General features: G+C 37.9%; 1 protein-coding gene across 2 annotated transcripts in view; it reads left to right on the forward strand.

Moving 5' to 3' along the window:
- Positions 1-26,821, forward strand: part of RNF180 (ring finger protein 180) — an 81,100-nt gene that overhangs the window by 45,041 nt on the left and 9,238 nt on the right. For both annotated transcript variants that reach the window (XM_042804916.1, XM_042804917.1), the window contains exons 5-6: positions 7,983-8,208; positions 14,057-14,182. In XM_042804916.1, coding sequence (XP_042660850.1) covers positions 7,983-8,208; positions 14,057-14,182 — 352 coding nt within the window. The remainder of the gene's footprint in view (positions 1-7,982; positions 8,209-14,056; positions 14,183-26,821) is intronic.

Genomic DNA, 26,821 nt, shown 5'->3' on the forward strand with positions numbered 1-26,821 from the left:
TATGGTAGTTTTTTAAAAATGAAGTTGATTTCATTCCTTTGCCTTCTGTTGTAGGATATATTTTAGGCTTTTATATGTTTTTGTTGTGCCCTCTCTGGTTTTCAATGTCAGTTTTAAATTGTAGATGTTCAAACTTGGGTATATTTGTTATTGTAGAAGAGATCTCAGTAATAACCTGTACAGAATTTCAAGAGAGCCTTTAAAAACAGTAGGTAGCAAGAGAAAAAATTCCTTTTGGTCAAGCACAAGCTATATTCTTCCACTGGTTTTCTATATCCACATTATGAAGGTGTCCTGGCATTCAATACTCGAAGATATTTTTTTTCCTTACAAGGCTCCATAGAATTGACAGGTTTTCATTTCCCTACATCTTCCATTGGTCAGGCCTTTGCTTTGCTCATGATGTGAATAGTCTCATCAAAGGAGCAACATCACATAGGTTAAATGAAATGCATAATTCCATGGCTCTGGGCACTTCTTGCTTACTAGTCATAAGGAATGGTTTCCAGTACAGGTGCTCCAGACGGTGTTTGTCAGCACTGAAGCAAGGCCCTGTGTCCATGCACATCAGTTGCATAGCTTCTAGTACCAAGTTATCCCAAGTGTTTCCACCTGGGACCAAAAAAATTGTGTTCTTTCCTATCTCCTTCTGTATGCTTCAACAGTATGTTCAAGGTGACTTTTCCAGGACAACGTATGAGAAGACTTACTTATATTTCAGGGTGCACAACACAACATCTTTTTTTTCCTGAGAAGAGTAGTGAACTTGGAGCAATTCTCAAAGATTGGTTGACTGTGCACAGCCTTGTCAGCACCTTTGATTCTTGCTCTGAATTGTGTCTTACTGCATCCGAACAAAAGAAAACAGTACTAGTGCCAGCTCACACATTAGTGTTCATAACTAACAAGCATTATTTGCTCTCTATGAGCATCTCATCTTCAGGCTATTGGCTCATTGTTTTAATTTCTAGCGTCTTTTATGTACGCTATCCAGTTTTTCTGCATGCATTTCAATTGATGGCTAGCAGACTTGGACCTTGTAATGATTCACTTGTGATTTATGCAAAGGCAGCCACCTAGTCAAGTGCAAACAGCACTGTGCAGAACTTCATGCGTTTATCATAGCTCAGTAGGTTGGCAGTAGTACAAAGTCACAGCAGGCAAGTACCAGAAATTTTAATGCATGTTAGAGAAAATAAATTCAGCTAGCCAGACAAATTGTGATGAATTGCACTCATGAAGTGCTCAGATACTAAAATAATAGACTGGATAATTGTCTTAGGCAGGAGTATGATAAACTCATAGAGTTATTGACCTGGCTCTGTTTTTAACATGTAATATTTGAATACAGTAAACATTAAAAACTTGATACTTAATTTTCTCAACTATGGCCCTATGCATAATAATTTGACTAGATAAGAAATTTCATTTGTTTGTGTTGTTCACTATGACATCATTCAGGAATAAGAAAAGATTGTAGTAATACTATTGTAGTTATCATTACCTAAAGATATAAACAATTAGAGATTGATAAAGATAAGTTAGTATGTGTACATATATTTGATCAAACAAATGAAAACAAGCATATTTGATTAGGCAAATTGTTAAAAGTGTGGAAAAAACAAAGTTTGGAGGGTCAAACACTTTTCAGGTCTGAAAAGCAGGAGCCTTCATGAATAAACATGACCTCAGAATAACCTTTAGTAACTTCAATAGAGAGGGAAAGGGAATTAGAGTGTTAAGGAGTATATCATCTCTGAGAAGCAAGAAGACAGGTAATTTATTTTCTCTAGAACACAAAAGAGGCCAAGTAGAGGTTAGAGTGCATATATCTGTTGAGAGTATTCTGATTTTCACTTTCATTCTATTCATTTATTGTTGTTTCTTTAGAGTCCCATATACAAGAAGTATAGGTGTCCTATTAGTAGTTGACTTAGAAGCCCTGGTCGGCAAAGCACTTAACCACACAAGATGAACAACTCCACTTTCTAAAGCTACTTCTAAATGACAGAGAATAAAAAACAAAACAAAACACAAAAAAAAAAAAAAACAACCAACCAAATAACAACAAAAAAAAAACACAACACAAAACAAAACACTGTTAGCTTTAAACAAAAGTTTTCTCAAACAAAAATGAAGAAAATGTCCTTTAGTTGCTTCTCCTTGACCAATTTATCCAACCCAAATGCTGCACAGAGGGTCTAAATGGAGGATGTGGCAGTCAGTAGCTCCAGAGAGATGTTTAGGCTGCTTTGCTCTGCTTTGAAGTTTTAGGCTTGCCTGTGGATTTTTCTGAAATATTGTATGGAGAGAAATGTAGAGTGCAGGAAGTTCAGACTGATTTACTGATTTGTACAGATATTTAACCCATAGGCATTGGCACCTCTGCCCTATTATGATTTATATGCTTCAACCTTAGGTTTGCCAGACACCTGAAAAGATGCCCTTTTCCATTCATCATACCAGTCAACCAAAACAGAGTGCTCAAAAGCATACAAACCCTCATGGATCTTATGGCCTGATTTGGAAGAACTTCTGCTAGTTTAGCTAGTAAAGATTTTTGGTAAGGTTTTTCCTACATTTTAAAATTGGACTTGAATTTATTTTCTGAGTTTTCTTTTTAAACTCCATAAAAAGTCACCAATTTAATCTGCAGAAATTAGGCTAGATAAATTCTGTTCAAAGCAACAAAGCACCTGCAGACTTGTCCATAGTGATAGCACCCATTTCAGTCTCTCTACTCAATCTAGCTGCCAATTTCTATGCAATTTTCAGGAAGCCAGTGTACCTGAGGTCAAAACCCTTATGTCAGTTTTGGTTACAATTGTCTAATGGGTTCAGAAGCTGTTGTAGGATGACCTGACAGATGGATAGACATGTCACTCCCATAAGCTGCATTTCTGTTGGAAATTAGGGTAAATGTACTGATTTTTTTTTTTTTTTTCTAGCAGCAACCAAGAAGTATTTATTTCTTTTCGATCCATTTCTGTACAAAACAGGTTCTATATTCATCCTTTTAAACTTTTTCAGACCTACGGTGTATGGTTCTGATTACATAGTATAACTGAAGCCTCAAAGTCTATTTTAGAGCTGCAAATCACTGTAGATTTATTTATGTACAGCTTACAAATAGTGTAGAACAGATGACCAAGAGGCAGCTTCCAAGAGAAAAAAGGAGAATATGCATACTGCACTCTTTCAAAATGTGGGGTGTGTGAATGTGCAGGAAATCAGGTCTTCCTCCTGGTTTGTAAGGGTGAAAATGTGGCTTCTTGAGCCTCCCACACCACTGTGCCCCTTTTCAGGTACTGTTTGAGGTACTGCTCATGTAAGAAAACTGAAGAGACTAGTTTTATCCACCTTTACATGAAGCATGGAAGAACAGAAAGAAATTTTTTCCCCTTCTAACTAGTCTATGTAACATCTAACAGATATGTATTCTGATCACCACATATGTCAGTATCTTTTAGTAAGGAAGTACTGGAAAAGATTATCATTGTCTAGTGGAGCATGTAGTCACCATTATGTTACAAATGCAGTCTGGAATGGGATCTCCACAGTTTTATGGCAAGGATGAATAACCTTTCTCATTTTAAGAGAACTTTTGGATGTGTGAGGTGGGCCACACACTAATAATGAATCTGTCTTGTTTCCCCAGTCTCTGTTCCACAGGACTCTTCATCATTCTTACACAATTTTCTGCACTATCTTGTGCTATTTAATGCTCAGCCATTTCACAGTGCATATTACTATTCAGGCCAGCATCTCACACTGCTAGGTGTTTCTCTAGTCCTCCATCCTGCACAGCACTATGCTGCTTAGCACATCCCATCCCAGACTATACAGATTATTTCTCGTTCTTAGTACCACAGCACTGCCAAGCACTCCCCTGAAAATGTCATGTCCGTGTCAAATGGCTTATCCCTGACTCTTGTTTTCACATTGATTTCATTTAGATGGGGAGAGTCTATGGGATTCTTTTATTTTAATTCTTGCTTAGTAGAAGAATATATCCCTATAAGGCATTTAGATTCTTCTGCTGCTGTCATTTCAGGGCAATTTATTGGTACAATTATTATATGCTAATAGTAAGTCAACTACTAACTAACTTGGAGTTGTGTTTGCATGGATGAAGCACACCCAGGCATCCTTAGGCTTTCATTCTTCTGTTTAAAAAATTAAATATATGGAAAGCTTTCTCTAATGTTTACTTAATTTCCAGGCCCTTTAAAAAAATCCAACTTTGATCATGGTCTTTGCTAGATTAATATTTCTATGAAATACAGTTTTATGTACATTTCCAAGTTTTATTTCACACAGATATCTTTGCAAGATAATCATGTGAAATATAGAACTGATTCCTTTTCTTGGTCATTATTCCCTTTAACTGTGGACATTTTTGAACTTACAACGCATTCTAAATTTGTTTGTTTAGAATAAGGGGGTTTGCAAATTTTTTTTCATAGTTTGGCATCTTGGGGTAAATGTTATATGTGCTTTATTTAGTTTTATCACTTTTCCGATCATACTTTCAGATTTTACTCTGAACCTCCTTTTACTGGTAGCATACGTATAGAATCTTTCCTTGTTAGTGTCTATGTCCACTAGTCCTAGGCCTTTCACAAGATTATATGTAAATCTTACATTAAATATCATGTCGTTCTTTCATGCATGTGTTCTCTCTGAATGTGGGAGTAAATCACATACTTTCACATAGTCCAACCAAACTACATTAGACTCCTTGTTAGTTAGCATTCTTTATAGGCTTTTCAAGCAGAAGCTGATCCTCTATTCCTTTCTTTTTTTCTGTTAACATCCTTCTTCCATCCAACCAGAGAAATATCAGGGGTTACCATTAGGTGATACAGTCAGTATTAGCAGTTCCCAGGTGACTTGGGAAGATGGAAACTTTTGAAGGCTCTTTCTTTCATCTCTTAGGATTAATAGTTTTGCTTTTAAGGTTTTACTATTAGTATTTGGCAATCTTTTACTCCCATCACTGTCTTTGATGTCTACATGGTCTTTCTCAATTTTGTCTGTATTATAATTCTGCAAGAACAACATTCAGGTATAGACTTGTAAAGCTCTCAAACACCGAAGGTCTGGCTCTAGTTGGAACACATAGGCACTGCTTAATTGTAAATGAAAAACAATGCTTGTTTAAATTAGTATGCATTAGCTTCTTGCATAAGGACGTTGCTCTGATTTTAGCTTTGCAGTACTAAATGATGCCATATGCCTAGATAGGTCTTTTGAGAAGGGGTTCAAAGCTGTAGAAAAGACAGCTCTTCCTCTGATCCACCAAGCAAATTACTCTTAACTAGAGTCTAGTTTCCACATTAGAATAATTTTGATCTACTTGCAATTGTCTCTGAGATTCTCCAGTTTGTGCATCTTACTATGATTACAAACCTATCTCAGAACCAACTATACCCTTGATTCCTCATCCATTTTGCCTCTAGCTTCCTCATTTACTTAACTGGATCATGCAAGATGTTTAACTTGCAGCCAGTAAGACAGGCAACTCCTCAATACACAATGTCTGTTTCATTTCTGCTCAGTACTCATCAAAACTAGACAACAGAAGCTTGCTCCCCTTCTCAACCTACCTGTCTTTTGGTTTTGTTCTAGCTTTTAATTACGACTTTGTCCTTACACAGAATCATAGAATGATAAAATTATTCAGGTTGGAAAAGACCTTTAAGGTCATCAAGTCCAACCATTAACCTATCACTGACAAGTTCACATGACTGGGTTGAAGGTGGTCTGTCATTGTCATAATGCATTAGTGTTTCCTAATTTCTGCTGAATTCATCTCTATCATTTCTCAAGTCAGGCTACTTTCCTCAATTTCTGTGCCAAGTTATTTTCACTTTTTATCAAAGAAATGGTAATATGAAGCTTCCTTCATTCTAAAATAATCTAGCTGTGATCAACTCACAATTCCCTTTTTGCCATTCTGTTCTGGTGCATGTTGTGCTGTAAATGTAGAAACAGTCTGGGTTAAACAATGTTACTGATTAGTTGTCATATAGTGCTACTCTAACACTCTCTTCTGCAGCATGGAGCTGGAAGTAACCAGCTGTTACTGTCTGGGTCTTGTTTCGCTAGAAGGTAGAGAAGCTAGAAGGTAGTCCCAGCCAGACCTGCACTGGCTGCTTGTCAGTACAGCCTCATTGCCTCTGCAGTAAATTTCAGTACACACTGAAGTTTTTTGGGCCCAGCTCAAGTCTGTCATGGAGAAAATCAACCTGAGATAAGTGCTACAAGAGCCACACTGTTATTGATGCTTAGGTTTGCACAAGAGTTTACATTTAGACATCATGCTAAACCCAGACTGTCTCCGTGTGTTTGTCACAGCAGGCCAGAATTTATAAGCCCTCTTGGCACCTGGTATTCTGGAGAGTTCAATGCAAAGGTTGAGCTGGGCTGGCAGGATGAGTGCTTACCCCCAGAACTGATAAATTCTGGATAAATACATCTGCTCTGTATTTTTAAATGCATTTCACAGTAGCCACACTGTTGGGGCTTACTCACTATTTGCAAAATGCAGTATCCCAGGTAGAAGAGGACGATCATAAGAGACCACAGAAATCCAAACCAGTAAGCTGTACATATAATCATCTCTGAAACAGATCTAGAGACTCCCATCTCTACAGTAGGCACAAAATAACAATTGTCATTAAAATTTGGTGTACCAGTAACAGTCAGTGGCTGTCTGCTGTGACCTATCAGTGCCAAAAGTGGCCTGTGTAATATGCAACTAGTGGGTATGCAACCTAGATGCAAACCAAGCAACTGCTCTAGCACAGAGTAGTATTTATTGGGTAGAAATGCATCAATAATAGGTCAGTAATAAGTGTCTGGAAGGACATGCAAGACTAGTGTTGGAGGAGTAGCAAAGAGGTAGGTACAGAGCAGTGGTTAAGCAAGGAGCACGAGGATACTAAGTATGGATACTGGAGTCTGCAGGAAGTCACTGATACACTTAAACTGCAATAATTAGTCAAGGATTGGGAGTTTAAAACAAAGGGCATGAGAGAAGAGTTTTGATTCTCATCAGTGTCTGACACCCTTCTGTCTTGGTTGTTTCCTGGTGGGTCTCCTGGTTATTGGGCTATGCTGGGTTCTGTTAGTTGTGAAACATGATGGATAGAGGAGCTAGAGCAAAGTCAGTGCCTTTTGTGTGGCTCTCATAGAGATGAAAAAAAGTATTTTTTTCTTTAAGCCAATAACCCTGGCCACCATTAGTATAAAATCTTCAGATTACATTGAAAGGTTTAGTCATCTCACAAGAGCAAAGCAGGAGCCTGTCAGTATACACAAGTTATTACACTCATATCATGTGTACACTATTTGGGAGGTCCAGCTATGTCTTGCTAGAAATATATCAGTGCAAGGAAATTTGGAGCATACATGCAGGCAAAAATCAGTTACCAAAGATACTAGAGGTTCCTAGACTTTCTGCTCTAAGGTTTAGATTCTGCATTGTAGTAATAAAGCTGTGGCTTGTTTCAAACTGTGAGTCTTTATTCTTGCTGAAACATGCCCTTCATAAATTACCTTTCAAAGGCAGAACAATCCACAGTTTATTTTTAGAGATTTTTGTTTGGTTTTGCCTTTCTTGGCAAAGTAGCCAGGTATTTGGCAATGAAGTTACAAATGAATTGTTAAAATTCCCTTTAAAAGAATAAATCTGATCATAGAACAGTTTTACTCAGCCTTTTGGTTTTGTTATTTCCTTTTACTGTCTCATGATTTTTGTTCTCCTTTCCCACACGGTGCTTGTTGTGACATTCCTGTCTTATCAGTATGTTTCATCATCTCATTAAAAGTAACCTGTATTAAAAATTAAGAATATCACCAGTGTGTACCAACTTTTTAAGTGTTATTTAAAGTCACTTTCCTGCTGACTGGTTTATCGAAAATAGTTGTGAGCTGAGCTGTGAAAAGATGTTTTTGTTTTCTTTTTCTCCTTGCAGACTGCAGATGATAACCTGCATACAGATGATGAGCATGAACTCAGAGGAGACAAAGAAAGCTATCTCTGTGCAGTGTGCCTGGATGTTTATTTCAATCCTTACATGTGCTACCCATGCCACCACATCTTCTGTGAACCTTGCTTAAGGATGCTTGCCAAAGACAATCCAGCCAGCACTCCATGTCCACTGTGTCGCACTACAATTGCCAGAGTCTTTTTCCAAACAGGTATAAAAATGCAAGTTTTTAAAATACAGAAAAATATTTGCAGCTTTACTTCCAGTATTTCTGGTCTGAATAAATATGTAGTTAAAATTATAGTAAAACCTTGCTAACCAAATATAGTCATAAGAAGAAGAAAGAAAGAATAATATGTGATGGGCCACATCCAAAATGCATACAGAACAAAATTTGGTGAAGTTAATCCACTGTAAGGTTTTATTTGCATTTAACTCTTCCTAGGACTATTCCACATAGGCTTTCTTCAGTTGCAAGGAACTGTTCTGGGTGCATATTTTAAAACTTCTTGATTTTTGAAGTGAGGTTATAATATTTTGCATTTCATTGGTTTCCTCTTGCTGTCATGGTTGGAGCTCAGAGGGCAACTGCGCACCACACAGCCACTCACTCCCCACTTCCCCTCCAGCACTGAGAAGGGGAAAATAGGCCAGGCTTGGGATTTGAGATAGGACTAGGGGGGGCAAATCACCCATTATGGTCATAGACAAAAGGCAGTTGTGTTAGGGGAAGAAAAAAACCCCATAATTTATTACAGACACTAGCAACAACACTTAGCAGAGTAGGACAGTGAGAAGCATTGCCACATCTTGAGAACACCTTCCCCCCACCCCTCCCTTCTTCCCGGGCTCAGCTCTGCTCCCGATATCTCTACCGCCTCCCCCCAGTGACACAGGGGCAGGGAATGGGGGGTGCAGTCAGTGTTGCAGCTTCTTCTGTCTTTGGGGCGGGGCGGGTGGAGAAGAAACTTCTGGAATTTCTTGCCCCTGCTCCAGCATGGTCCCCCTCTCACAGGAGACAGTCCTCCACAAACTTTCTCCGACTTGAGTCCCTCCCACGGGCTGCAGCATTCCCCACACTGCTCCATTGTGGGTCACTAACTTTTTCTCACTGGATTCCCTCCCACAGCTGCAGCCCTTCCCAAGCTGCTCCAGCGTGGGACACCCCCGCATGCTGCAATCCTCCCAGCGCTGCTTCTTCCCCAGGGTCCTGGCTGGCTGCAGGTGCTGCCACCTTAAATATCCATTTGAGGCCCCTCACAGGCCATAAATCAACGTCTGCTCCACCGTAGATTTTCATGGGTGTTGAGGGGGGCCGCCCTGCTGTCTCACCACAGGATACAGGGGGGTCTCTGCTCCGGCACACCTCCCCCCTCCTTTCTTCCTCCGTTCCTCCACTGACCTTGGTGTTCACGCAGCTGCAGCAACTCCTCCTCACAAGTCCAACCTCTCCTCACCACGTCCTTTCTTAAATACGTTATTGCAGAGGCGCAGCTGATGGGCTCAGCCTTGGTGCAGAGATGGGGCTCACTTGGAGCCAGGGGAGCTTTAAGAAGCTTCTCGCTGGGGGTCACCGCTGTAGCCCCCTCCCCTGCTACTGAAAAACCTCACCATTCACTGAAACCCAGGACACTTGTTAAATCATCACAAAGTCCAAACATAATAAACATTTTCTCAAAATGTCCTACCAGAAAAGTATTTTTAAAATTACTAACTTAATGACTCAAAAAAATATATTATTTTCTTGGATTTATGGCTTTAATTTAGCTACAAGTGAAAATAAAGGCTGGCAGAACTACAGAAGCCTCCTAACCTTGTTTTTAAATTCTCCCTTCCTGACCCCTTATGCCCTCATCTCTACTGTTCCTGAGTTTCAGCAGTAGGAAAACATGGTGGGTAAGGGCTGTTCAATGTCAGAAAGGGTACAGGGATAGGAAGAGGGTAAGTAGTGCTGTAAATGGGATACCTGGAACAGCATGAGTCAGTCTTTTATGCCTGGAGCTTGAAAAGGTAAATTCAAGCACCATTGATAAAATTGCACTGTGGTATTGAGAGCTAGGCCCTTTATAGCATGTAAACTGTGCACAGACAGGTCACAAAGTAGTGGAAATGACTGAGCCATGCTGGAGTGTTTGTTCATTTTTGCATGATGCAGAGATCTTGCAGCAGTCCTCTTTAAACTGGGAGAGCGCTGTGGTGATAACAGGTTGGGGGTGCAGAATAAAGTATGATTTCATATTGATCAGCAGAGCTGCCCAGTTTCTATTTCTGGTTGCGCACAGACTCTTCCTCTGCACAAGCACAACTTCGTATGATTTGATGGCAGACCGGTTCAAGGAACTGACTGGATGAAATAAGAACTCACTTGGGTGGGAAGAAGGCATTTTCAGACAAACTAATTGCCCCACTATAGTTCACTGTGGAGCTGCTGGTGGCCAGGGATAGGGACTGACAGTGTCAGCACTGCAGCAGAGGAAATGGATGGAAAGCTGCAGCCTGAGGTCTCTCAGCACCCTGCCTGTCTGGTATATAGAAGTTTCAAGCTGTTCTCATTTAATTTGCTCAATGTTTGATGCTCCTTTGGATTTGAAGTACAGATGAAGTGTGTTTCACAAATAGAGAATTAGTTTTAGGTTTAGGGCTATTTAAATTTCTAAAAAGCTATTTAACAGGTTTGCTGCAGTAAAATACTACTAGGAGAGTGCAAAGAGGGAATATAGATGCTTGCTAAAAAGTATTTGCAAAACTTTTGAACACATTTAAAGTACTGCTGCTTAAGTGAAATATTACCAGGAGTATTTGTAGCCTCTGAATTCTTAATATACAATCTGTAAAAATATCTGATGGGAGGGAATGAAGAAGAGGGAGACAGACTCTTCACAGTGGTGCCCACTGACAGTACAAGAGGCAGTGGGCACAAATTGAAACACATGAAAATGCATATGAACACAAGAAAACATATTTTTTCTGTGAGTGTGGTTAAACAGAATGCCTAGAGAGGCTGTGGAGTCTCCATCTGTGGACATACTCAGATCCCAACCAGACACACTCCTGGGCAATCTGATGTAGCTGACCCTGCTTGAGCAGGGTGAGTTGGACTAGTTGATCTCAAGACATCGCTTACAACCTAACCCGTTCTGTGGAAATATTAGAAAGGTATGTATTTTTTTTGAGGAAAAGGGTTTGTGTGGCTAAAGTGTAAATACAGTGTCATAAATAGGTAAACAGAGAGTCTACTGTAAATAGAGAGCCATAACAATATATGTGTTTAATACTGACAACTTCTGATAAGAGAAATCCATACAGTTTTACAGCAGCTATTTGTATATTGCTTTTCATTGTATAGCCATATATGCTTGATTTATCAATATTTGAAAATAGATACACTAAATTTACTTTGGTTTATTATACTTATATTAAGAAAAATATTTTGTAATTTCCCAGTGTATAATGTATTGAGCAGCTTTTAAATATGCCAAGAAATATTGGTGATGATATCATATCATAAGAGAAATTATTAAAATCAACACATTAAGGAAGATGGATAGTGCTAGACCAATGTAAGGGGTAGTAAATATGTTTTTTTTACTCAAGAGATTTATTAAGCCTCTTAAATTTATGCTAAAGTCTCTGCTGTTACAGGTTTATGCAGCTAGCAGAGCAAAGTTGCTAGTGTTCTTTACATATTTCTCTAACACTACAGCTGGGATATCTTATTTCCCTCACTCTGGATACTTTCTGCAGCTTTCCTTTTGTATAACTGCATTTTATTTTACAAAGATATCTCCAAAAGAAAACATTTAAGGATATATTCAGAAGTTCACTTTTTAGCTTGTACAGTTTTGCAAACTGAACATAACTGCAACACAACACTGTATGCAACATGTCAAAAAAGGTTGAAAGCTAACAGGTCAATTATCCACTAATTATGAAGAAAAAGAGTGCTTAACCCAGAGCTACAAAGCCAGATGTGAGCAATGAGTATACTTCCTCTGGCCTAATGATCAAGTGAGACTTTTCTACTGATTCCTTTGAGAGGGAGTTCCAGTCCAGATGGGTTGCTCTGATGGTGTCTGCCATGCATTCCCATCTTTCTTAAAGGCTTTCTTAAAAGGCCTTCTCCCATCAGGACAGATCGACGTCTGGTCAGATGATACTGGGCCCAGGATACATCTAAGAAATCATCTTTTGAACTGATGGCAGCATCCCACTTCAAGTAACTCTGTCTTTTAAATGCCTGTCTTATCAGGGGACAGAGTGACCCAGGGATTGGCTTCTATGCTTCCATTCATATAAAGTTTCATTTATGTTAAGTGTTTCCAAGACGGGCCAGATCTGGCACTCATGTACAATAAATCCACCACTTTGGAGAAACACAGATTCAATTTAGTGGTTGTGCACAGGAGGTCCAGGAATGTGGCAGGGAAAGGGTCACTCACATACAGAAAGGCAAGTGGCCAGGCCAGCCTGAGAGGATCTTCCATTAAAGCCTAACCAAGCAACCACCTAAAAGTCAGTAAGAGTTATCACCACTGCCTTTTCTGAAAAACAGGAATTAAATGCCTCACCAGACGTTTCAGTGTTTAAATCTGGACAATGAAGTTGAAAGAACTGAGTCGATTTTTATGGCCATTAAAAGGAAACTAAAATATTCTCTGTTGGTGCTGTGAGAGGCAGAGTCTCATCAGAGGCTATTTCTCTGAATCTGAATAGTACTTAATCCAAATGTGTTCAGTAGCATAAAAAGCTCTTATATAAAATTTAAAACCATTAGTGAAAAGCACACAGCTTATTTCTCTTACATTTAGGAGAGAAAATGACCTCTTTCCCTTCACTGACAGAGGTTTATGGATGCTATTCTCACATAATGAGATAGGAGGATTTGGAGATTTCTGTACTCTGCGTGTGTTGTGTAGCCTCATTCCACCTGTGTTCTGACATGGTGAAATACAGGATAATTTTTGGAATAAGACCAACATATTTTTTTTGTGCTTCAAATCTGCTAATGCCTTCCTCTTACATAAAAAAAAAGCTAGTGCAAGTAAAGGGCATTTGGAATTTTTTCCTCCTTCTGGAACCTGCTCACAAAAAGCTTAACTTTATCAAATTTGCCAGAGAAAAAAATTGATATTTTCGTAAAATACTGATTATTGAAAAAGTATGTACAGTTGCAGTGAACCAGGTAATAATAATACATAAGCCTTTTCAAAGATCTGTGAAAGGCTTGTTCTTTCTTTTAAGGTACAGAAGGAATTATGGTAGCAGCTGCTATAATTAGTATTTATCTGGAGAAATGGTGATTTGAAGGGCCAAAATGGGAGGATTTTGAAGTTTTCCCTGTTAGCTACCAGTTTGGCAACTCTGTTATCAGCAGATCACTCCTTTTCTGTGGCAGGAAAATATGGTTATTTTTAAATTGCTTTCCAGTGTTGTATTGCTATGGATAGGTTAGTTTCAGAGTTTTGAGTTGCAGTCCATGCAGATATTTCCCCAGATTATATCCCAAGAAGCTGATGATTTCTTGAGATTAGTAAATTATGTCAACTCTTGCAGTGTCTCATTAATCATTCTACAAATGTGTTCTTAATTACTGTTAATCTCCAATATTTTAAAAAATCTCAAAAAAATGTTTCAGACTTTTCCCCTCTCGTTGCATTACTGACTGCTACTGAGATGGTGTTAAACAAAAACAAATACGAACTGAGAAGTAATACTGTAGTCAGTTTTATGGGTGTCATTTTCATTCACAGAGGTCACCACAGTTTTGTGACTTAAATAGCCTTATTTATTGTGCACTTCATTTCACTAGAATTTGACATCACCTTTTCTAAATGCTTTTTTTCAGAGGAACAGAATCAAAACAGCGTGTTTAAGACTTGTTCTTGATATATCTGGAAATGCTTGGGTTTATGTGATTTTAAAACAATTTAAGAGATGTTACAATCAGAAAAATGATTATACAGTACATAAGGCATTTTTATTTTCTAGTATAAATGTATGCAGATGATTGCTATATTTATAGCATTGATGTCTACATTCTTTCCCATTAAACATTGTAGAACTGAACAACTCTACCAAATCTTTTTTCCCTGCGGAATATTTGAAGTTAAAAGAAAATTTTCAAAAATCAAATTCTGCAAAATGGCCTCTACCAAGCTGCAAGAAAGCCTTCAGAGTTTTTGAAGGTAAGTTTTTAAATTTTTCCCTAAACTTCACTGAGTTTTGAGTATAATATTTGTAAATAAGTGTCTAGCTGATTACATGCCATAGGAAATCAGAGATGCATAATTATTCAAGTATAGCTGAGTTAAATTCTCCTGGGTCACTCATACACAGTTCTCTGAATCTAAAGATAAACTGCAAATTATAAACAGACAATTTGTGTGCATACCTTTTTATTTATTCTTAAACCTTTAATTTTGTGCACGTTATCAGGATAATTGTATGTAGTTTCCTGTTTGGCAAAAACTGTGTCTGCATAGTGGAATAAAGAAAATTACTCAGGGAAAGAAGTTACTAGTTCTGAGCGTGGTCAATAAAGACCTCTCCAAAAAAAAATCAAAATCAGTCTCTTATGAAAGAAATCATGCCAAAAATTTGAATAATATCATGCTGTTATGTATTGCTTTTTTTATACATATGAAATGGAGTAAAGGGTATGGGTGTTTTAGCTTTGTTTTCTGCTTATTATATGAAGAAAGCTTAGTCTTATTGTTACTACTTTAACACTTAAACATTTCCATGGTTATTAACTGGTTGTTAACTGAAAAACATTTAAGTTAGACTACTGAAATGTGGGATTAACTGTTTACTCATGTTTCCCTGTTTTCAGTCAAATGGCCTTTCTTCACCAGGCCTCATCGAGCTTTACTTACATAGTTACTTTCTGTACTTCTGATTCTTGCTAGCAGATATATTTTTCCTGTTTGTAAAAATTTGTAATAATAGTTTGCTTCTAAAAGTATGTGGGAAAAAAAAAAAAAAAAAACAGGACATCCTTTTAATATTACTTTTATGAGTCTACCCAGGCCTTTTTACAGGTCAAATTTAATAAATTCTGGTCCTCCAGTTACAAAACTGTGTCAGACAAGGTCATGATTTGATGCTGAAAATAACAAGAAATGTTCCTAACTATCAACAGTGAGCAGACTTGAGAAGTTTGAGGACTGGTGGATCATCTCTGGTGTTACTCAGAGGGGAAGCTGTTGGCAGGAAAAACATCGATGTGTATTTCTTTCCTGTAACAGCAGGAATGTAACAGCCTGATAAGATGTTAAAGTTGCAGAAGGCAAATTACAAAGAATGAGAAGAACAACAGAGTGGGTACATGAGTAGAGCGACTGGAGTGAATAGGTGTATGATTACAGTGCTTAGAAAGCAATGAAAGCACGTAGTTTTCAATGTGAGAATAAGCGCCTCTTCATAAGATAATACTGCATTGCCAAAGAAGAAATTCCGCGTCCCTGTTAGAAATGCATATGCTCTTTTGTCTAGTTCATATCCAGCAGGCTCAGTGGCCACTGAGAATCTAGCAGCTCTTTTCAAACATTGTATGATTCCAGTTTTCTATTTGACAAAACCTATTCCACAATATTATTTTAACACTCCAGACATAAAAATGGTGAATTTTGAACAGTAAACCACTCCTTAGAGATGCTAGACCTGATAAAATCAGAGCTCAGAATTAGATTGCTATGTAAGGAGAGAAAGATGGATGTTGAGAAGCCTGTATAATATAGAAGATTTATCAGTTTGAACTAATTTAGACTTTCTGAACACTGCAGGACTGCTAGATAAGAATCTTTTATTTTTCTTTACTTTTTTTCCTGAACTGATGCACAAAGCCAAACAGATTTTGTAATCAATATGCGAGTTTTCTTTCATATGAGAATTTCCATGAGGATTGTAAAATTAACTTCTAACTAAAAGAAGACTCCAAACATCCATAGGTTTTGAGTTTCTATACAAAAAGTAAGAAACCTCAGCACTGTAGCACTTACGTGCTTTCAAGCTGATTAAAATTGCACCGGAGTAGCTTGTCCGTATACTGCACTGTATTTTTTTCCAGTTAAAATCATTATCAGAACTCCCATTTGTTTCATAAACATTACATACGGCATTGCTCTGTATATGGTATGCTCTATTTAATCAAAGGTAGGTTAATGATAAAATAGAAATGCTATTCAAGAAAGCAAGCCAATCTTGTTTTACCATTCAGATTTTTAGTATATGTGAAAGCTAACGAGTTAATTTTAAATATTTGTATAAAATGTTTTCTGGTTTATTTGAGATAAACAAAGATACTACCTTAGTTCTTGTTTTGTGTACTGATAACTTTTAAAAAATGTAATCACACAACAGAAATAACATCTCAAACAATGGTTTCTTTAAACAGATTTAAAAATAAATAAATAGTGTAGTTTGAATAGGATAGTTAAATAGCAAATATGCTCAACTGGATCTTGTTATATATTTATACTTTAATAACATCATAAGTGTAGCCTTTGCATGCCATTAAATTGGAGTTGCATTCTGTAAACACTGTACAGTCACAGACAGTTCACAAACTAAGGGCAAGTCTCCAAAAATAATTTCATACCAGAAATGTGGACTAAAAGTGGTACAGATAATTTAAATTGAAAATATGATGTTTAATGTAACAATGACTTTGGTGCAGTCAAATACCAAAATTAAAAAAACAGACTGAGATAGTGTACAGGGCATAAAAGGATTATTTTGAAAGCTTCTTCATAAATCTTCAATAGAAATGCATTGAAGAGGCCAGAGATACAGGATAGAGTAGTCAAAATAGTGATGGTAATGTTGTAAAGAGGTGCTGTCTGTCTGCATACAGAAGAAGGTTGTAGATACACCTGAAGACAAGTACGTCGCTAGGTGTTCAGAAAGAGAGAGGGGGATCATGAAACCTCTGAGTTACAACCCTTGGTGACTATTTCAAGATATAATTATTCCTAGGCCAATGGGAAATTCCCTCCAACTGTTCTTATGCTAATGTTTTTATTTAAAATACGATGATTAAGTTGAGAGCAGGAAGGCCTATTTAGAAATAAAGTAATTCTTTTTACCCGTTTTTTTGAAATGCTTTACCTAGAAAACATTCCCCCGATGTTGCATACAGTGAAACCTATGCTAGTTCTTTATTGATCTCATCTGTTTAGTTACTTAATAAAAAGCTATTGTCTACTGCATCAATCAAGGATGGCAAGATACAGTGGTTTTAACACCTGCTAATACCAGTGGAAATTCCTTTCACCTCAGTAGGTCACATCTGCCATGTCCTTTTACGTAATCATTCTCTAGAGAAAAGGGTGCACAATTTCATGTGTATTTTTAAAAAGAATAAATGTTGTGAAAGCTTTAATAATACTTGTTGATATATTTTGGGGGTTTTTTGTCTTTAAAATTGGGGTACAACACTTTAAAATCTACTTTCCTGAGTCAAGATTCTTGTTACCGTCATTTCATTTATACAGACAATAAAGGAAAGATGTTAGCAGCTGTGAAAATATGCAGCTGTAAAATTACCTCAACTAGGTTTTAAATACATACTTCTGTGTTTAAAAGGAAGAAGAAAATGATGTTGGTTTTCAAGTTTCTGATGCTGTGATCTAATGAGTAGAGAAACAAAAGAGGTGTTACTGAAAATAGAGGGCACATCGTTGACTTTTTTATTTTATGAAGAGTAATGCTTGAGTATAAGAAGTCTCTCAGAATAGTTCTTATATTGAGCTATTTTTCCTACTATTCCATCCTTCCTTAATGCACTTTTTTCTTTCAGTTAATTTCCTTACTTCCTCATTTCTTTGTTTTAAGTTGCTTGTTCCTTTGTCATACTACTCAAGACTGCAGTTGTGGGACCATGCAATGCTTCTTCACCAGAAGGCTTTCCTTTTTTAGCCAATATCAGATTCTTCAGTATAGCTTGTGGAATCACAAAAAGCTAATGTGCACATGTGCATTTCTCACAATATGAATTTACAATCTGCAGTTTTCACAGTAAGTGAATTTTCTCAGAGACACACATTTTTGGGAAGTGATGTCTTTGAGCATCTGTTATGTGTAAAGTACACTAAGACAGAAAGCACAGAATCCAAGCACTGTTGGTTGAGTGTGTCTTAGGTCAGTTCAACTGATGGCAACTTTGTCATTTTGCTGATTTGTCAGCACTTGGACCCTAACACTTGCACCTGTTTTCCTTGCCCAAAAGTCCTTTCAGCTCCATCAGGTCACTGGTGAGAAACACGAGACTGATCTCTTGATTCCAGGGTCCCAGGGTCACAGCTGTGCTCTAACTAGCCTTCAAGCCTTCACTTCTGCAATTCACCAAGCAGAAATGAATCTGAAAGAAAAACAAAATAAAAAGGAGGGAGAACTTTAAGGTACAGAGGTCAGTGCCACAGAAATGTCTTAAGCTTCAGCCCTGTTAGCACTGCCACTTTCTGTCCCTCCTGTTTTGCTAACAGCATTAGTACAAAGCATTGTGTAAGTATGAATAGCCTTGTTTATCTTTCAAGCTGTTTTGCAGAGGCTGTTCTTCAGAGACTTCTTCAGAGCCACAGTCCCATTAGAAAAGATATTTCATAGCCTTTTCTCAGTCTTGAAGACTGCATCCAGAGCTAGTCTGTGTAGGAGGGTGATACACCTCTCAGAAATTATGGCTGCTCAGTCATCTTTATTTGTTCATCAGAGCATTGGAGGGAATCAACTTCTAGCGAGTCTGTATGTGTCCTCAGGATTCCTTGTTTCCATTTAACCATGATATTATAAGACTGATATACCAGTAATATTGAAAGCTAAAATTATGCAACACCAAGGGTTGTGATAGAATGGCCATGGCAAAAAAAAAAGCATGGTATAACCTTTCTCTGTGTATTTCTTGACATGTCCCTGAATGGATATTAGATTGGCATCTTTAGTTCTGCGTAGGGAAACAAGTGTTCATACTGATTGGTAAGACAAACTAAGAACATTTTAGACCTCTTACACAGCCATGGTCCCACAACTGTACCAGAGGGACCCAGATGAACTTGTAGTAGTTAGAGATACCGTGTTTTCCATCCTGCAGCTTACAAATTCCAAAAGTCTTTTAGGAAGGTTCTTTTTTCAAGATGATTGAAAAAACAAAGCTGTGTTCAGGATAAGAGGGAAAGTCCTCTCATCCACTAATACCTGGTTAAAATATACCAAGCAAGGGATGGAAATAAATGATTCATTTTTCTCACTGGAGGAACATTAGCGGTGTAGTCCTATATGGGTATATGGTACAGTTTGTACTATCCAGCATATTTGTTACTAGAAATGGAGGTGATAATGTTTGTTTACAGTACTGAAATATTTGGGATAATAAAAATGAAAACCAAGTGCAAGCAGTCGCAGAAGACTGTCATGGTACTGAGTGATCTTCAGCAATGTTTACATTGTTTTGCCTTTCATCACAAAAGGAGGTAGTAAACTAGAAGGGTACAGAGAAGATAAATAAGTAAATATGTAGACTACAATGCTTCAGCCAGAACAAGAGATGACTAAAGAGGGAGGATGATAGAGGTAAATAAACAATGAGAGGCATGGCAGAAGTGAATGGGCTGCTATTCACGGTCTCATAATAAAAGAACTAGAGGACATTAAATAAAATTAGAATTACTGGAGAACATGGGTTCAAATAATGGCAGATTCCAGGAAGAAAAATGCAGTAAAGTGTATTAAACTCAGATACCGCATTTGCCTGTGGAGATCCTTGAACTGCAAGTCCATGAGAGCTGAGAGCATACCAGGAAACTATTGCAATATGCTTTCCCTGTCCTTATGTTCTTTCCTTGCCATTCACCAATTCCTCATTGTTTGACCTTGTCAGAGAAAGAATGATAAGGTAGGAAGACTTTTAGTCTATTCTTAGTATGTCTGTTCTTATGAGATATCCTACAATTTGATGACAATGGTATCTTCTGTTACAATTTTGACTTGGGCATTGTAAAAAGATTTTATGTATTTATCAAATAAGATTACATAAATTTTACTATTTGCCCTCTAACGACAGTTGAGAACAATAAATAATCCTAGTTAGACCACCCTATGTAAACTTCGGATTACTAACTTTTTGAAGTGGTAGTCTTTCATCACAGAATCTGCTTACAGCATAAAATATCTCTTGGTCTTAAATTTTTATGTTTTGTGTAAGATTCTGCTGAGACTAGTTCAGGTTATGATGGATCTCTATGAACAAGTGGAAGCAAAAATGCCTTCTGTCTTCATCACTGGCAGGAATTAGCAAGTGTCTTCCAATCAGTGTTAGTGGAAGTGGGGAATGATCCTTGCCAGCTATGCCAAATAAACCAACAAAAATATAGATTATGGCCACTGAACAATGACCAGTAAAATTGGTTATATTCCTAACTAGCTGTGAACTAATTATGTTTAGTAAAGGTTATATCGGACATGCATCCCCAGCACACTCCTCTGGTATACACATAGCACTGAAATGCACTGTATAGGAGAGCAGCTTATACTGAAGAAGCCCCTAAAGTTTCTCAACTCTGCTGGTGTAAACACATCTTACCTTGAAAGTTAAGTTTGCCTGGTGTTCCATCTTTTGAATCAATGACTCATAGAAATCCTATTTAGTATAAGAACAAAGAATTTTTGGCTGAGAATAAATTGTAGAGAAACCAGTTGGCTTCATCACTATCAGTAGGTTAACAGAGAATAAAGTAGGATGAACATGTACATTGTTTCTGCTACCTAATATGCTCATGATTTCTCTTTCATACATCTGTACCAGTCACACAGATAGATCCACACCATTCCAAAATCTGGACATGAACCTGGGTTCAGTTTGATCCTAGAGCACTTATTGGGTAGAAAACGGCTAGGATTTCTGGAGGAATATGGTACTTGCATGCATAGTTATAAAAAGTGAGGCAACATTTTTGGGGCGAGACGGAATTTTGGAGACTCCTAAAAATGAAAACAAAAGCTGAAATATAAATTTGATGCAGGTCAAAAGAGTAAGTATGAAAGTACTCAAGGTGACGTGTGAGAATAATAAGCAATAAAAGATAATCGTATTTTTATTAGATGAGAACAGGTTAAGCATACCTTCTCAAAGAAGCCACATATAAGCAAACAGCAGAGTAAAGTCAGGAGGCTTTTGTTGAATCTCTTAGCTGAGTAAAGATGGATGCTTGAAATGGCATCACAGAAAAAAAAAATATTTTTAATTTTCAGTTCTACATATATAAATGCTTTTCAGACAGCTCTTTCCAGAGAACCTTGGTCAGCTTCCTAAAAACTGGTTAAGTACTGTCAGCATCAGAAAACTTTCAGTTCAGAAAAACTATACCAGCTTTCTCAAGATATGGTCTTGTTCTTCGTATTTTTTGTTCTCTGGAGGAATTAATATTTCTTTAGTTTGCTCGGATGGGAAGTAGGAATTTGAGGGTTCACATTAGCTGAAACCAAACATGAATTTGTTCGAAGATCATGGCATGGTTCCAAGATAGGTCATTCACCACTTTCTATGGAGGAATTAAGGGAAGCATGCTGCCAGACAGCTAGATTTGCAAATAAACGAAATGCTTTCTGTAGATGCATGCAGCCTTTTCTTTCAGAGCGGTGTGGTGAGGCCCTGCCATGCCTATCTTGTGTATTCCCTCTGACCTTTGCTGTCAGACTGACCCTGTCTTAAGACAAGTCAAGCCAATTCATGAAGGCAAGAAATAAGCACCTAAAGATAATTGAACAGTATGTGAAGTAGCATTCCCACTAAAGACAAGCATCAATATGAGATCTTTTTTAATGCTATTATATACTTAGTCATCATGAGCTATTATATTAAGCCTACCTATAAATATCAATAGCTTTGCCTCTACATATTTTGTATGGTAGCAGTCAGAACGAAGGGAGCCTGAGGGGGTGTAAGTGGTTAAGGAAGAAAGGGAAGAATGAAACTAGAGGGAGGTGCTGCCGTTACAACGATATGATACAAAAGGATGAAGGCTTTTATGATGATAATTTAGCAAGAGTTGCTGACAGCTGAAACATATTTGATCAGCTAGGAAGATGACAAATGTAAAGAAAACATAAACTTGCAACATGTTCTATGATAAAAAGTAGGAACAACAGAAGAGGATCTTGATGGTGAATAGAGTTCAAGACCCTAGTAAGAGATTTAGTGAAGGGACAGTGGAAGAGAAATGGAAAATAGATTAAAAATTTATAAGAAGACTCATGTAGTCAGAATATTCTGAATACTTTGTAAAATTATTTTTTCATATAGATTATTGTTGCACATACCACAGAAAGTTAAATGCTTCAGGTTGCTGTTTGTGATTCCCTGGTGTCCTGGGTTGAGTGAGTGGTGGAGTTTTTTGGTGGCAAGGGAGGGGGCTATAGGGGCAGCCCCCTGTGAGAAGCTTCTCGAAGCTCCCCCAGCTCCATGTCAGCTCCACTTCCGTTTGGGAAATTGAGCCAATCGGCTGCGCCTCTGCGATAACATATTTAAGAAGGGACGTGGTGACGGGCAGTGGGACTTGTGAGGAGGAGTTGCAGCAGCTGCGTGAACACCAAGGTCAGTGGAGGAACGGAGGAAGAAAGAAGGGGAGAGGTATGCCGGAGCAGAGACCCCCCTGTATCCTGTGGTGAGATGGCAGGGCGGCCCCCCTGCCACCCATGAAGATCTACGGTGGAGCAGACATTGATTTGTGGCCTGTTGTTCCTGCTCGGATGATCAAGGTGCTGTGCCCGAAGAAGGCCGGGGTCTCATGGGAAAAGGTAGCCCTGCTGCTGTAATTCAGCGCTGGGAGGATTGCAGCATGCGGGGGAGTCCCACGCCGGAGCAGCTCGGGAAGGGCTGCAGCTGTGGGAGGGACTCCAGTCGGAGGAAGTTGGTGACCCATGACGGAGCAGTGTGGGGAATGCTGCGGCCCATGGGAGGAATTCAAGTCGGAGAAAGTTTGTGGAGGACTGTCTCCTGTGAGAGGGGGACCACGATGGAACAGGAAGAACAAGTTTCGGACACTCCCCTCACCAAAGATGAAGGAAGTGGCAGCACTGACTGCACCCCCCATTCCCTCCCCCTGTGCCACTGGGGGAGGAGTTAGAGATATCGGGAGCAGAGCTGAGCCCGGGAAGAAGGGATGGGTGGGGGGAAGGTGTTCTCAAGATGTGACAATGCTTCTCACTGTCCTACTCTGTTATGTGTTGTCAGTGTCTGTAATAAATGTATGTTCTTTTTTTCTTCCCCTAACAAGTCTGCCTTTTGCTCGTGATCATAAAAGGGGGATTTTTCCCCATCCCAGTCCTATCTTGAACCCCAAACCTGGCTCTCTGTCCCTTCTCATTGCCGGAGGGGAAGGGAGAGAGAGCTGCTGCGTTGTGGTTGGCTGCCAACCAGGCCTAAACTATAACACCTGGTTTTCATTGGCTGCACTGTCATGGCAAGGAGAGTTGTCCACAAGTCAAAATCACTGTTAAGATACAGTTTATCTACATGCAAATGTGATCAAAAGTGATTACAAATCTCCATCTTAAAGGCAAATGTATGAAAGTTACCCTAACTGTAATATGTATGTCATCAATATAGATGTAGAAAACTTACCTTTAAAATTAAAGGAAGACATTTTATGGCCTAGAAGGTATGCACACTGTGCATTTAGATCGGTGACATGACATCAGAGGGAGACCATGCAGCTTTATTTTTTGGTATCAGTCATCAAGACTATATGGATTGCAGTCAGAATAGCTATAGTGAAGATGAGGGCAGTTAAAGAAACCAATACTTCGTTTATTCACAGAGCTAGTTTGTGTCCTGAAAAGCAAGGACATGCATTTCAATTACTGCATATTATTTTTATTTCATCTGTATATGATTTTTATTTCATCACCATTGACTGAATTTTGAAATAAAGTGGTTTTAAAGTAGGAGAGTAGTTTTGCTATAAATCATTTTAAAAAGCTGTTAAACGATGTCCTGCCTGTTTAGTACTTCGTGTGTAATGGTATAGGGGAAGAAAAAAGAGCAAACAAATAATTCATTTGGTTACTTAAAAAAAAATCTGCTTGCAGGCTGGCTATCAAAATTAATTCATGGCTTCCACAGTCAAATGACTTTTACATTCTGAAATGTTAATTACTCCTGTTTTAATATGCATCCCAGTGCTTAAACTAGCCAATTAGCTTGTATTTGTGAGTATTGATAATTATGGAATATTCACAGACATTTGGACAGAATATGTTTTCTAAGCTCATTCTGCCCTCCCACTATCCTCTTGCTTCTTGAGTCATTTACTTTCAGGGAAATAAACAGCCCAAGATAGAACACATGAGTTGTTCTAGTTTTGCTTTGAATTTATGAGAGGGACTGGGCACAGTAGTTGTTGAATATAGATTTCATAATTAATAAATTAGCAAAATTGTTAGTTATGCAAAATAGTCAGTGTAAAATACGTATGCATGCATTTAATATGGCTTTATGCATGTTAATCATTTTTAAAGCTTTCTCATCTTCTTTTCCAATAATACGATTGTTTTATAAGATATACTAGCTAACTTTATGGTTCATGTTTTAATCAGTAAAAGCTGAATTGTTAGTCTATAAAATAGCAAGGGGTATTTTAACCTTCACACATTTTTAGTTGGTTATTTGCTTAATAATCAGAATGTCATTGTTAATTTATGGCAGGGGCACTATATTTATATCTTAAAATCCAAATTAATGGTAGGAACATGCAAAAAACTTTATAAATAATCCAGTGAGCTATATTTCTACAGAAAAAAATCTCATCTTGATTTCCTACCCACAGTAAAACTGTCAGATCTCTTTGTCAACTGTAAATATTTGTAATTTTGAGTGAATGAATTTACAGTATTTCACAGAAGAAAAAAACTTAAAATGAAAAGTTGCCTCCTCTCTGTCCTGAATGCCTGAGAGCTGTTAATTGTAGTGATTAACAATAAACGGTCCAAAAAATTCAAGTATGACTTTTATGTATTGATATGCAGTATACAGCCTGAAATCTTGAACTTACTTTCGTTCTATATTTCTGTAGAAAAAGTCAGAGAAATGCTATAAAAAACATAAATAGATGTTCATATTTATAATCTTGAAAATAATATGGAAAGTTAGATCAGTAGGAAATAAATATTTTTAGGAACTGTAATTGCTACAAGAACTTGTATGAATTATTTTAGTGTTTATTTTTTTTTCTTTCAATTGCTAAGTGATTTCTGATTCATTTGTGTATATTATCTTCCCAGATAGATGTAGGATTTAGGAAGTTTTAAGCGAGTAGGCGTGATTCTTAGATATAAGTGCCAATAGTTATACTGATCAGCAAGAAGCATTATTTGCCTGGTGGCAAAACTGAACTGCAGTTTTTATAAGCTCTTTGCTTCGACAGATTACCACATTTTGGGATTTCTGCATAGTTTTGTCTGTAGCATGATGTTCTTTTTCTTATGTCAAATGCCTGATGAAAGTCACAAAACAAAAAGCTAGCTCTAACATTGGAGAACAGTGGTTCCTAACCACTCTGCCTTATAAAAAAGAGTGCCCCTTATGCAGTTAAATCTTGTGTCTCATACGAAAGGCTTCAGGACATGTCTTTTTCAGATTTTGACAGTTATTAGTTGCTTTTCTAGACCCTTCGCAGACAACATTCTTTGACATCTTGAAAAGGAGTTACTGCGTATTCCACAATAAATTGCCTGCATGCTGCTGATTGGTTCGTGTACAGAAGGACTCTGTTATCGTATGCACAGTGGATTCAATAAATCGCATATTATGCATGTGCAAATAACTGCTTACACACCACTTACCTCTCTGGGACTGTCACAGATTTCAACATTTATACCAAAAGCCCTGCAGAAGTCCTAGAGCTAATAAGATAGACATCATAGTGAATATAAAAATAGTTTCAGACTATGTCCAGTTTAAGTACTTTTTACATCCAGATTTTCTAAAGCCCAGCTGCTAGCAGAAAGTAGTACTTGGATTTTGGGAATAGAAAAAGAATGGAGATATTTAGTCCATCATGTAAGTTTAGTCAAACATGGATATAAAGCGCTGGCAGCCAGTGGGAGCCCATAGGTGAAATCAGAAGGGCAAGAGTAGAGAAATATTCAGAGAGCAGTGAGAAAGTGAGAGGAAGGTAGGAGTAGGATAGCAAGGGAGGTTTGGGAAGATGATTGGACTTTACAGTGAGGAAGGCCTTAAAAAGTGATGGTAGAAGTTTTAGTGTAGGAAAGCTGAAGGTTCTGGTGTGCATCCTGGGACAAGAGGAGTTTGGAATTTAAATGCTTTCTCTAGAAAAAAAATGAGATTTTTAACTTCTGAGACAGTAGGTGTGTGGATCTGAAATATCTGAGGTAGGAGAGAATGGAAGTTCAAGCTTTTCATGCAGGAGGAGGAGAAAAGCTAAAACCCTGGATCTGAGAAGGGTGGTGGTTGTGCTGGCGACGGAACTGGATACTTTGGGTACTTGAGTTTGGTGGAGAGCTTGAGACTGAGTTAGAGCTTGGGACATGAGATCAGAAGTCAGTGGGACATGCTTGCAGGCATTCACACAGAATAAGTTCCACCCTCTCATAAACTTCTTTAGCAATATTTACTTTTTTATTTTTTGGAAATACAGATCTCACAGCTAATTTTAACTAGAAAATCTTGCAATTTAGCTATTATTTTAGCATAACCAGAATATGATACCACATGCTGTGCATATGGGGGAAGACTGGTGTCTATGCAAGAAGTTCGGGATGATACCTCATTTGTGAAAGCAGTATAGAAACACTGTATCCTTGAAAAAAGCCCA

This window comes from Tyto alba, unplaced genomic scaffold, assembly GCF_018691265.1.
Source record: "Tyto alba isolate M040663 unplaced genomic scaffold, T.alba_DEE_v4.0 Super-Scaffold_42, whole genome shotgun sequence".
NCBI lineage: Eukaryota > Metazoa > Chordata > Aves > Strigiformes > Tytonidae > Tyto > Tyto alba.